Source organism: Pelmatolapia mariae, unplaced genomic scaffold (genome assembly GCF_036321145.2).
Source record: "Pelmatolapia mariae isolate MD_Pm_ZW unplaced genomic scaffold, Pm_UMD_F_2 NODE_ptg000621l+_length_52679_cov_1, whole genome shotgun sequence".
Taxonomy (NCBI): Eukaryota; Metazoa; Chordata; class Actinopteri; order Cichliformes; family Cichlidae; genus Pelmatolapia; species Pelmatolapia mariae.
In genome coordinates, this window is record NW_027052304.1 from 1 (window position 1) to 13,529 (window position 13,529).

General features: G+C 39.4%; 1 protein-coding gene across 1 annotated transcript; it reads right to left on the reverse strand.

Annotated features, from left to right (window-relative positions):
- Positions 1–499: 499 nt before the first annotated feature.
- Positions 500–8,455, reverse strand: LOC134623398 (histone chaperone asf1b-B-like). The gene is made up of 4 exons (XM_063468556.1): positions 8,145–8,455; positions 6,415–6,530; positions 4,554–4,730; positions 500–3,910 (listed from the first exon to the last, which is right to left on the reverse strand). Exons 1-4 carry the CDS (start codon positions 8,251–8,253, stop codon positions 3,713–3,715), a joined length of 600 nt encoding a protein of 199 aa, XP_063324626.1. The 5' UTR covers positions 8,254–8,455; the 3' UTR covers positions 500–3,712.
- Positions 8,456–13,529: the final 5,074 nt, after the last annotated feature.

A 13,529-nucleotide genomic window follows, 5' to 3' on the forward strand; every position in this document is an offset into this window, starting at 1 on the left:
TCAGACATGAGCACACTCATCCTTCTATATTTGGACTTACAGTACAGCAGACAATCAGACTAGCTCAGTGTCAATCTGCAAACCTTAAGGGGGTTCACCAAACAAAATAGCCCCCTCACTTTCAGCAACATCTCTTTCCAGAGAGCAACAAGCACTGTGCGTTTGGGAAATTTCTGACACATAGCTTGTTGTGATCTCGCCAAGATTTGAGTACAAGAGGATGTGAAGTTGCCAAGATTCTTGCAGCTTACAATAGCTGTTGGTTGTTTTGCACCTCGTGAAGTGATTTGGCTATGTTAACTGTACTACCACCTGCTTTATTATAAAGCAGCATCAACTGAATCCACAGAAAAAGCTCTGTTCAAAACGGACCACTACTACTGAGCACCTATTCATCTGTCTCTATATTATGAGGTTAGTTAATTGAAATGTAGCTGCGTAATTTGGGTTCTGGAAAGCTATCCTGGCACAGGCTTATTTAAGGACTGAGCAGGATGAGTGGATCTTTTTAAATCAGACAGCAGAAATAGGCCGCTACATGGAATGTTAAATGAAGCTAACATAGCCGCTGTGTCACGCCGTCTCTGGTGATTTCGTGAGGCTGGAACAGAGCAATGTGTTATGTGTAGCGTACAGGCGACGGTACCCACCGCTTTCCATCTCGCTGCCCTTCCTGGCCGTGGGCGCGTTGCCCATGATGACAACCTGTCAACGGGCGATCCGTGGCTTTTTGGCCGCCCTGCAGCCTTCTCAAGCCGGTCTAATCTCGATTAGGTCTGATCGGTATTTTCTAAATCCAAAAGCACCAAGCGTTAACTCCGAGGTCTTGGTCTTTAATAGCCTGGCAGCTGCTGATGCGGTGCCAGGGCGAGACGAGATGGTAAAGCTGGCTCACTCACTCCTCAGTCATCAGCAACCGGCGACCGATATATAGTTCAAATCCACAGGGAGGATACCTTTGAGGTATCTCGGTCGTTGGGGCTTCACTGGACCGTAAGGCCGAGCTCGGCGCAGATGGCCTGAACACGGAGGATCCAGTCTTCGCCTGTCCCTCCTTGCAGCCCCCGCCGAACGAGCCCCCCCGGCTCCCCACCTCTCCCCAGCCTAAAGAAAAACGACACCAGAGGCGGGGACGCGATATTCTCAGCCCAAGAGCCGCCACTTTTCGTTACCAAACCCAGCTTTTAAAAATTAAACCTCGGCGGGGTCCGACGACGACGGGAATTCACCCAAATCAACATTGGCCCCCCGTAGCCTCGGAGACGAGCGAGATGACGGAACTACAGTCGACTGAACGTCCCGCCTACTAGCCAGAACCGGTTTTTGATTGACAGCTGCAACCAGCCCGCGGATTGGCAACCTATGTATGCCGGTATCCCACGAAAGGCACTGATTGGCTCTTCGCAATCCATCAAGCGCGGCACCATCCTACCGCCCTACACAAAGCGAGTGAGGGGAACGTCACCGATTATTTTCCTCCCGACGACATACCCGCCCACTTTTCCTGGTTTCCGTCCTCCATTGGCTCGATGCGGGCGAACCGTGGGAATCTCGGCGAATGTGAAGATGTCCATTGGCTCTGAGTAACGATTGGCAGGTAGAAAAAAACCCTCTTCAGCCCCCCACTCCCACCGCCACCAAGCGACTGATACACGTTTGGCCAAGTGACGTCAACCGCGAGCTATTTTTAGAAATGTTGGTCAGAATTTAACGCACGCGCGGCGCGGTCGGGCTGGCAGGACTTCTAAACATTTCGCAGACCGCCGTGCGTTAAATGATGAGTGTACTTAGTGAGAAATAATATCAGGAAACAAGACGGTCTTTCTAAACACTCGGAGAGATACCGTCTGTCTCAATGTTTTACAGTCATCGAAACCCTCCAACTGCTTCCTTCAACACAGCACATCCACCCCAGCACCTGGATCACCTGCAGGCTTAGCCTAGCATATGACCGAGAGTCCTTTTATGAACAGGACCTTCAAAAGGCTCGGTTTCACATGGATTTGCATCTGAATATCTAATTTCAATAACAATTTCACCTTGTGTTGGTAATTAAAAAAAAGAAAAGAAAAAGAAAACTCATGGTATGAAAAAACATCCATTCTATGAATACGAGATCTTTCAGTTGCTGCAGGGTTTGACACCACCACGGTTATGTAAAACGGACTCAAACAACCAAATCACTAATTCTGCTTATACTTGGTTGTAACTTATATATCACAGTCCCCCCACAAAAGACAGGATGATGATGATGATAACAATGTCAAATGCTTCACAAGTTAATGGCAGACATTTATAAAAAATAATAATTAATAATAATAATATTAATAAATAAATACAAAATTTACATTTAAATCTACATTTGTAGGAACTGACCCCTACAACCTACAAATCATTTGAGCGCTGCTACAGGCTGCTGTTAAAGGATAATTGAAGCTGCATATGGGTTTTACTGCTAAATATGAATATATGAAAATAAACTGGTCAACTGTGCAAACATGTGAGAAGTAGACAGAGGTAACAGATGGATGGATGGGGGAGTTGGTCCCTTCAACTAAGATAAAATGTGCAAGAGAGCACAGACAGGTCCCCCCTTCCTTTTGTGCAGCAGTTGCCTAGCAACATGAGGCTAGAGTGAAAATGGTGGTGCTGCATTTTATGAATGAAATCAGAAAACAGAAAGGAGCCAGAGATGGGAGGGCGAGGAGCAAGCCAACATGCCGAGTCTCTCTGCTGTTGCAGTGCTTCCTTCCACACAAGTCAAGGTGGAAAGCAGCCGTATGTAACATGTTCTGATTAACAGGAAACACGACAAGGTCAACAAAAAAAACTTTATTAACCCCATCACTGTTGTTACAAATACTGAAGCTGAGAATGTACAGTAAGTACAAAATGAAAACATGCCTTCTTGTTTTGAAGACAAAATAAGAACAGGGAAAACATTATTTACAGTAAGCCTAAATCATCCACACACACACACAATGCAGTTTGGCATCCTTCATCATTACCTACATGTTTTGCTCATATAGGCGTTTTATGTAACAGTAGGTGAACTGGGGCCTATTCACAGAAGCAGGTTTACCGAGTAATCTGGATAACCTTGGGGCAAAACATGTTAATGCGAATAAAGCCACTTGATGCCACAATATCATAAACATGGCCCATAATTTAAACCCAATTCCCTCCCCCCAGTAGGTGTCACAAGAGACAAATCTTACAAAGAATGAAGTGCTCTACTATAAGCAACTAGGTGCTACATCCTTCCCATCACATAGCACTAGTTGATCTGTGCAGAAAAGGCCAAAATGAACAGCATGGGTATCAGAATCTTGAGTTTGTCCCACACGTTTCAGGTCTGTTGAAGCGACCCGGCCCAGCACTGATGATCTGCACTTCTTTCAGCCAGGCATGAAATATAATCTTATACAGAAATACAATAAATTAAGGCAAATCTGACTGTGCACACCTGTGTGTGTGTGTTGAAAGGAAGTGCGTAAAGAGGAGGAACCAAAGGTGGTAACAATTCCAGACCAATCCCATTTTTGAGTGCTTTATAAAAAGATAATGTCTATGCTGTGGTGTCCTGTGCTTTCTGTTAAAGTCCACATGTTATACAGAAACATCCATGGCCTCCTTGTATAAATGTGTGTCTGCAATGTGGGTGTGTATAGATAAGAAGGGCTCCTTATCCATTGCATTCATCTGATGCCTCTTACATGCAGTCCATGGAGTTATCTGGCATCACTCCTAGATGTGGCATCTTTCCTGGTATACAGGATGGAGGGAGCATGCCACTGATGTTGGGGGACGGGTCAACATTCTCACTGTCTTCCATCTTGTCTGCCAAGCCCTCCCAGTTGATATGAAAACGGGTGACACGAGGATTCGAGGCCAAAATATTCCTCTGGAGCTGCAATGATGAGAACTTGTTAGAAATAGGGGTGGACTGCTAATGGTTTTACATCAGGACATAATTAGATTACTAATTAGGGAGCCCAAAAGTTAGTTATGACAGCCATCCTTAGGAGTGCACATTTCCCCTCAGAACTTGGGATAGCTTTGAATTAAATACAATGAATAGTTGGTTTTATGTTGGATTTGTAGAAGGAAAAGACCAGTGTAAAGAGAATGAAGCACAAGATAATGATTTTAATGCTAATGTTAAAGTAGATACTGGTACAAGAAAGCATAAAATACCACCTGAACTAGTGCATTCTTTTAAAACAATGCAAGACCAAATAAAACAAAAACACAGTGCTAAACAATCCCCAGGTAATTCTACTGTTATTTCGTACACAATGCTACAGTCATCTGTAATTGTACATTTCTGGGCACAAGAGGGCAGCAGAGAGCCATTTATAGTACTTTTCCACAAATATGGCCCATATTCTACACTTAAACCATCTAATGCTGATGTAATGTGGTCATATCTGAATAAAATAAATTAGCACCATGGGTACACTTCAGTGATTGATTACAGTAAATGCAGACAGCTGGAAACAGCTTTCCTCAGTATTATTCATGATGGTCATTTGTGTACTTGTGTATGTTACCTGAGAGTAATCTGGTTTGAGAGGTGGGTTTTCTCGCAGTTCAGGGTCCGTGTATTCATTGTTGACATAGTAGCCGATGCGGATGAACTCCTGTCCACGGTAGGTACAGGTTATAAGGACTACGGTCACTCCTACAGCATCGCTTTCTGGAATCAGCCCTGTGTTAGGAGCGTCAGCCTGATAGGGTAAATGAGCACAGAGAAGAAATCAGATCAAATCTAAGTAATTATGCTATTATTGAAACAGTAACTGGTTAACCAAACCAGGGATATCAAATATACATATGACATTGTGCAAAAGGAGTATGTGAAAATCACGTTTATAACAATTTTCAAGACATGGAACACTCAAAGAGCTTTATAGAGGTTAAAAAGCCAAAATGGATACACATGAACTGAGCAAAAACAAACATAACCCAAATGCCTGTCTGAACAGATGCATTTTAAGCTGCTGTTTAAAGGATGCCACTGAGTGGGAAGTGCAAAGAATGGGTGGGAAGCTGTTCCAAAGTTTTGGAGCTAAGGTTTGGAAGCCACAGTCCCCTCTTAGTTTTCAAAAGGATATATGAAATCACAAGAAGGCCTCTATCTGAGGACCTACGAACCCAGCCTAGAGAATAGGGGTGGAGCACTTTGATAATGTAGATGAAAAACCAAAATTTTAAACTGTACTCTAAACCTGACAGAAAGCCGGTGCAAAAATGTTAGAAGTGGACTTATGTATGAAGACTTTTGAGAGTCAGTTAAGAGCCTCACAGGAGCATTTTGGACAGACTGAAGGGAATTAATAGATGCTTCAGTCAGAACAGAAAACTCCATTCAATAATCTAAGCAAGAGGAGAAGGAGGCTTGGACAAGAACCTCCAATTCACTTCTTGAGAAAACAAGCTGAGGTGCTTGTCCATGCCTTCTTGTCCTCTTAAAAGCAGTCATACATCAGATGAAAAATCTGACAGTACTTTTCTGCACTTAAAGTTCACACCACTTTCTGAAATTTCTCATCATTAGGTGCCTTTTTTCTTTTACGCTTGAATGGTTCATAGGTCATTGTTAAGTGACTGTAAGAAAGAAAATAAAATCCTTTGAAAATGGCCAGGTACAAGGACTAGATTGAAAATTAGTGAGGAAAAAAGTAGCCAATGTCCAAAGAAAAACTGAAAGGTCAGGAGACCTTGGAGAACTATTGTTCAAGACCACAAAAATGATAAGTCTTGACTCCTTGAAAGCAAAATATAATAAGAAATGAGGCTTGACTTAGTATAGGCTTGCACAGTACTGTGTAACTCATTGAGCAGTTGAGTGCAGAGAGACTTGGTTGACAATTAGCAACACAAAGTTCAAGCTTAGTCAGAAAAGGGGATAAGATGCTGCTTCACATGGAGAAGCTCATCTGTCTTGGGATCTTGTTTAGAGACAAGGGTATGCGATATATATATATATATATATATATATATATATATATATATATATATATATATATATATATATATATATATATATGATCTATTGCGTTCGATTGACATTTCTACCTTCACCTATGGACAAAAATACAAGGTAGAGACTGACAGAAGTAGACCACAAATACTAGCAGAGACAATCCTCCAAAGGGTATCTGGGCTTAGAATAGAACCACTACATCTCTGCATCAGGTGTTGTAGCAACATGCACCGATCCCAGTGAGAACCCAGCCATGATGTCTCTTGGCCGGTCTGGGAACCTCAGTTTCCTCTCAGAAAAGCTGGGAAAAAGATGCTGGGACATGCGATCTGGTATGTCTGCTTTGAATACTACTCAACAGGGTTTGTTTTAAATAAAACTGGATGTTAAGTATTACATGATAAAAGCTCACTGAGAGGACTCACCTGAAACACAAACATGTGTCTGCCAGCTGGTACAGGGCCCACTAAAACAGAGTCCAAAACCTGGTCGTACTCCTCGCTCTCAGCTGAACCCACATAAATGATCTTCCATTCCAGGTCTGCCAGGACACAGAGGACAAATAGGGAGGTTTGTTTTTAAATTATTATGATCATCATTATTATGATCACCATCATTATTATTACTACTACTAGGTAGGCTTATTTTACTTTTTTAAATGAATAATTATAGTTAAACATGCACAAGCTACTTTTTTCTTTTTCTCACACACACACACACACACACACACACCACACACACACACACACACACACAGAGCTGTAAAACAGGGCGTTGTGAATGATACCTTCACCAGAAGGGTCACTTTATCCAATTTACATAGAAAATGTTTCATGGTTGTCCCTTTTTGTTCTAGTTCACCTTGTATTAATTAGTATTAGTGATGCAAATAAAATTTACCTGTAGCACTGGCCAGATATAACCAAAGCGGCATCAGTCTCCATAAAAACCTCAAGTTTCCACAATTTATTGATTTGAATAGAAGGGAGAAAAACAATATTTAATGGTGCAAATGTTGTTTTGGGATATTAATAACTGGATTTGGTAATGAAAGAAAAAACAAAACAAGATTTGTGACTCAGTCCAACTAGCACCACAATACGAAAGAGACAAAAAGCAATTCAGTTTGTTTGAGGTGCTGACAAAATTTGAAACTCCACTTGCTCCTAATGTGTATTTGGTAATATTATTTGGGCTCACTTTTAAATGAACGTTAATTAGGCAGAAAACAGGAGACTAAACTTGGAAGTTGTAGCATGATGCTATTGGTAGGCTTGATTTTAAGACAGTTCAGTACATTCTATATTTAATATATGTTTATCCATTAATTTTAATATCAAATAAATGTTAAGGGTGCTGTGTCAAGTACTAGTAAAAAATGGCCCAAGATATAATACGTACAAATAAATTCAGACTGAAGCTTATACTTAAATTTTGTTGACAGGAAAGTATATTTTTTTAAAATCGGAAAGGTGATGAAACTTAAGTTTCAGTATTATAGATACCAAATGTTCACAGCAAAGCAGCAATGAATACAATGCCACTTAGAGCCCACAAGTCCATTGTGCTATAAGTAGTAGAAGAAAATGGGGGCTAATTTTATATCCTTAAAGAAAAATATATGATGTCCTAAAGGCGGAAATGATCGTTAGATGAAATTATATATATATATATATATATATATATATATATATATATATATATATATATATGCCAGCTGGATTCAATTTTATATTTTTAACTTTTAACGATTTTATTTCCCCGCTGTCCCCTCGCGCGGTTCGCGGCAAATTACGAGCTTCTTTATTGCTACAGTAACATGTGACCGACCAATCAGCTTCTTGAGAAATACTTACGAGGAAGGTCCTTTGACCAATAGCGGTGGGCAGGAGGCGGGGCGCTCTGCACAAACGCGCCAGCGCCAATTTTCAACAACTTTACAAATGAAATATAACTTTACAGCCCAAACGACAGCTAATACTGAATAACCATCGAGCAAAATAACGTGCTTATCGTTCACTTATGATGCCACAAATACATCCAGCGGTAAAATTAACACTTAAAGCAGACTGTGCCCACACGACGCTGCTATTCTACAGCTAACATATAACAAAAGAGTAATCCAACTAGAATGACACGCTAGCTAAATACCCACCTTCCGGCAAGTCCTCCATGCATTCAAACGTTATTTCGAACTGAAACGGGTTTCCAAACGGGCTGGGGTTATCCAATACAGCAACATTTAACACTTGTACCTTGGCCATATCTTCAGACGCACCTCTACCTGAGAAACTCTTACGTGAACCAGATTTAGTGAGTCACTTCGCACTTTACTATCGCCGAGCTCTCACGCTGTCAAAGTTGCCTGTTTTCAAAGACGCAAGTTACAGTTCGCCTCTTTTATTCTCCAAGTACACCAACAGAAGCAGCCGCTGCTTGGCTGAAGGAAGTAGGTTACTTTCGTCTTCTTCGACGTCTTTATTTTCCATACTCAATAGAAGGGTGGTGCTGCCCTCCAATGGTAATTTTTTGTATTGCAGCTACATTAAAATAAATAAATAAATATCCTCGAGACATATTAAGAAAAATATTTTAAAAATAGTGTGTATATATATGCGCATATAGTAGAGAAATGCCAAGAGCTGACATATAAAGGCCTTTCTGTTGTTTACTTGTTCAAAAGAAACAAAAAAAATATTACAATGCCAGTTATTTAGACCTGTAAATGTCTCTTCACTGACTGATCAAGTTGTTTACACAGAGGAAAAGTTTCAGACCATGAAATAAATCCTTTATTGCAAAGAAATCCAAGGTGCCTCCAAAAATTACCTTTACTTCGTTTTTGTTCTAACTTTCATTTGACTTGCACTGTAAAAAAAAAATCCTAAAAAAACAATAATATTCCGGCAGCTGGGGCGCCAAAATAATACCATAAAATAACAGAAAATAACTTTCTCATAAAAATACGGTTATTTTCAGTAATGACAATACAGTTTGTTGCCCTAATTTTACATTGGATTTTGCCTTTTTCAAGTGCTTTTAAACATTAAATTAGGAACATTTTAACGTGATTAAACAATGAAATTACCTATAAACAAGGTCAATGAATGCGGCAATATGAATAATAATACTTAAATATACAGAAATATACAGCTAACAGTTGGTTTAAATTATAATGGATTGCATTTATATAGCGCTTTTCGAGACCCTCAAAGCGCTTTAAAATTCCACTATTCATTCACTCTTACATTCACACACTGGTGGAGGCAAGCTACAGTTGTAGCCACAGCTGCCCTGGGACAGACTGACAGAAGCGAGGCTGCCATATCGCACCATCGGCCCCTCTGGCCATCACCAGTAGGTGGTAGGTGAAGCCAGCCATTTATTAAAAGCCAAATGTTTATCCATCTGAGGGGGCATTTAAAACGAAAAGAAACTGTTCCATGTCCTTTCAAGAACTGCAATTTAAAACCAATGTATACTCAACCTTCAATGCCCACAAATGCAGAGACCACCAAAATTCAACAAGTTACGATGAAGGCATTGTGCAAAGTGTTATAAATGTAGAACAAAAAGAAGGGGTGGCTGTAGCTCAGGTGGTAGAGCAGGTCATCCACTGATCGGAAGGTTGGTGGTTCGATTCCTGGCTTCCCCTAGTCTACAAGATACTAACCCCAAATTGCTCTCCGATGCATCCATCGGAGTATGAATGTGTGTGAATGTTAGCTATTAAGCACTTAAAAAGATGTGCTTGTGTGGATGGGTGAATGCACAAGTTGTGTAAAGCGCTTTGAGTGCTCAGATGAGTAGAAAAGCGCTATATAAGAACCAGTCCATTACCATTTACATGCAACTTGATTCAATAGAGTCATCAGATGACAATCAAGTGGCATCCACCAGTGAAATCAGTGGAATTGAGGGTTTAGAAGAGCAGTTGCAATACAATCTGGCTGGATTTTTCTTGAAAATGCAGACCATTCTCCATTTGTCCCAGAGAGCAACACAGGAGATTATTGAGCATATTGATCAGTTGTTTTTGTTATCACAACCTCTGGTTAGAAAATCAGTTGTAGATATACTGAAAAAGCACAACTGTACATATACGGACAAACTGGTGGATGAGATTTGTCAGGCAGTTTCTGATAGTAATGTTTTACATAAATGTGTCACATCTGAAGAACCACTATCTACAGCAAAGAGGAGGAAATCATACTACAAAGCAAATTTTCCATATGTCAAACCTGTGGAGTATTTAATTGAATCGTCAAAGCACACTTATATGTATGTGCCTATTCTCACATCTTTGCAATTGTTGTTGAAAAAAAATGATGTGCTTGAAGAAATTAAACAAGCACCCACACAGATTCCTGGACATTTCATGTCATTTTGTGATGGATCCTACTACCAGGAAAGTGTTCTACTGTCACAAGAGGGACAGAAATTGTCAATAATACTTTATGTGGATGACTTTGAAATCGCAAACCCACTTAGTACCTCAAAGAAAATACATAAAGTCTTTGCAGTTTATTGGACACTGGCAAACTTTCCAGTTAAATCTTGTTCTGCTCTACACTGCACTCAGCTTGCTCTGCTGTGCAATTCCAATGATGTACGCCAGTTTGGGTATAAGGAAATGTTGTCACCACTCTTAAATGATCTGAAAACTCTTGAAGAAGTAGGTGTCTACATTGAGACTCTTGATGAATGTCTTAAAGGCACTGTCTACTCTGTTGTGGCAGACAACCTTGCTGCCCATGGACTTGCTGGTTTCAATGAGAGTTTCAGGTCTATATATTTCTGTAGGTTTTGTCATGCCACCCAAACAGAAATGCAAACAGAAAATGCTGTTACAGGGAATTATGTAATGAGAACAAAAGATGCTCATGATAATCTTGTGCAAGAGCTTCAGAATGATGACACTGAGGAAAGCTATGGTGTTAAAGACACCTGTGTTCTTTCTGACCATCTCTCTTTCTTCCATCCTGTCACAGGCTTCCCACCTGACCTCCTACACGACCTGTTTGAAGGTGTCGTTCCAGTGGAGTTGGCACATTGTTTAAAAGGTTTGATTTCTAAGAGATATTTTACCTTAGAAGACTTAAACAGAGCAATTCTGCGCTTTCCATACCAACATTCTGACAAAGTTGATCGCCCTCATCCAATACCCACAAATTTTGCCAGGCGAGGGACCATTGGCGGGAACGGGCATGAAAATCCTGCCCTTCTTAGAGTGTTGCCTCTTCTCATTGGCTCCGAAGTTCCAGAAAGAGACACTTTTTGGGAAGTGCTAATGGATTTAAAGGACGTAGTTCAGCTTGCCATGTCTCATACTTTTAGTGATGAGACCATTCAGTACATGGCCTGTAAAATATTAGCATTCCCTAGTACAACACAAATTGGCAGGGCTGCAGAAGCTTTAGTTAGAAAACATCCCTGTCTGAAAGAGAGGAATTCTGACACTGGGTGGGAAGGGTGGAAGAATAGCCTGAGACATGAAATGGGAAACCAAAGAAAGAAGTTGGTATTTAAACAGGTATTTAAAAATACTAATTATTATTCTGCTTGCTTGTCAGTTGCCATTGTTATGTTTATATATATATATATACATTTATTTATTTATTTATTTTTAGGACAAAAACGACATCTATGCAACTAGAACAGCAGCTCTGGCCGGCCTACCAATGTACCTCAAGGAGGATTCTTCAGAGATTTTCAAAACATGTAAGGTACTTGGGTATTACAATAATTTGCACATTGGAATTTAAAAAAGGTTGAAAGGAGTTTATAAGTCATCTGGACTTGGGTTGAAAGTTGAAGACGTGAAGTTGAATGACTTATAAACTTCTTTCATCCTTGATTTGACTACCTGGATGAATGAAAAATGAACCTTCACTGTCAACTTAAAACATGTTATGATATATAGAATTTGAAAACCTGAAGAAAGGTGCCTGACCATTTGTATTTATGCTTTTGACAGAGATATTAAAGATGAATAATTGTGCACTCTGTATTATATCTTAGGATGAAATTGAGTTCTATGAAGCCACAATTGCTCTGGTTGCTGATGTCGATGAAGAGGAGGTGCCTGGAGGAGTTCCTTTCTCACCACGCCAAGTGTTCATAGTACTTGAAGATCAGGTTGTTATGACTCATCACTCATGGACTGATGCACTGGTGTGTTTGTTTGGGCTAATCTATGCTCTGCATCTGAGCTATCCTGAGAAGTGTACTGGCTTTTTTGAGTTCATTCAAGTAGTGTTGCTGAAGCTAGACGATGAGAGAAAGCAACTAAAACCAAAATTGCAGACACTAAAAAATGAGCTTGTGTAGACGATGTTTGTTTTTCACTGGTCAGTATATTCATGCTTTTTCGGTTATCTGTGAATGGCTTCAATAGTTTTATTTGTTCAGGGTAATTAGCTTTCTAAAAGGCAATGTGGAGAAAGCTAAGAATAAGGAGACAATCCATATTTGACGTTTTGTTTGTGATTGAAAAAATCTTCACATAGTGTGTAATCTTAAGCTTATTTCTAAGAATATATTTTAGTTACATGGAAATCTTTTGGGAGATAACTGATAATTATTCAATATGTACAGTATACTTTCAAGCTTTATTTTTTAATTGTGTGATGAGTGCCAGTTCACTTGATTCGAGGTCTGGGCAAAACTGTTGAGAAACCACAAACCTTTGAGAATATTTTTTGTTAGTGACACCCTTTGTTCAGCTGTTTTCTATAGTTGCATTGCTGTAGTGCATGTGATTTCATTATTATACTAAATGTTACTTAAAATTGTGATTGTTATGGCTCTAATTGCCTCTAGACTATTGTTTTTTATGATGTACACCTATGTATCAGGTCTACATTACTAAATTTGTGTTTTGTACATTTAATTGATTTTCAAAATGCTACAAAAAACATTCAAAATTCCCTAAAAGCGCAAGTTTTAAAATGCCTAATTATTTGTTATTTGATAATGGCTTTAGCAGTCATAGTTTATGACTGAAAGTATGGTTGTATTCATTCTGTATTTTCTCTGCAGTTAAAGTTAATAAAAACTGAATGGAAAGAATAATAGCTTGGTTTTGTGTTAATAGTACTTGAACCATTTGGTGCAATCGGTTTCCCCAATTGGATTAAGTTGTTTAAATACAACTATTTAAGTTAATTTAACTTAATTTGAATATGAGCATGTAACACTTTAAATAAGTTTGAATAAATACAGCATCTTAGTACAACAAATTTAATGGTTTAAGTTAAAACATACTAAATACAATGAGTAAATAAACATAATGCATTTGAGTTACATTATTATATTTGCTTTGGGTTCTCGGGACTCTAATAAAGTACTTAAATAACCCAAAACTGTTTAAGTTATAAAACTTGAATCAATTGGTGCAATCAGTTTCCCCAAATCATTTGAGTTAACTTAACGTGTCAGGTTTTACAGTGTATCAAACACAATTGCAGCCCTAAGATCAAATATGATGGCAATCTGTTCTCGCACAGTTCACAGTGCATACATTGCCAATGTAACCTAA

Excerpts from the sequence above, each read along its gene's own strand:
- LOC134623398 (XM_063468556.1), bottom strand. The coding sequence starts at position 8,253 with ATGGCCAAGGTACAAGTGTTAAATGTTGCTGTATTGGATAACCCCAGC. Across the intron at positions 6,531-8,144 it reads CATGGAGGACTTGCCGGAAG|ACCTGGAATGGAAGATCATT; the intron begins GTGGGTATTTAG and ends GTGTCCTGGCAG. Across the intron at positions 3,911-4,553 it reads TCAAACCAGATTACTCTCAG|CTCCAGAGGAATATTTTGGC; the intron begins GTAACATACACA and ends TCATCATTGCAG.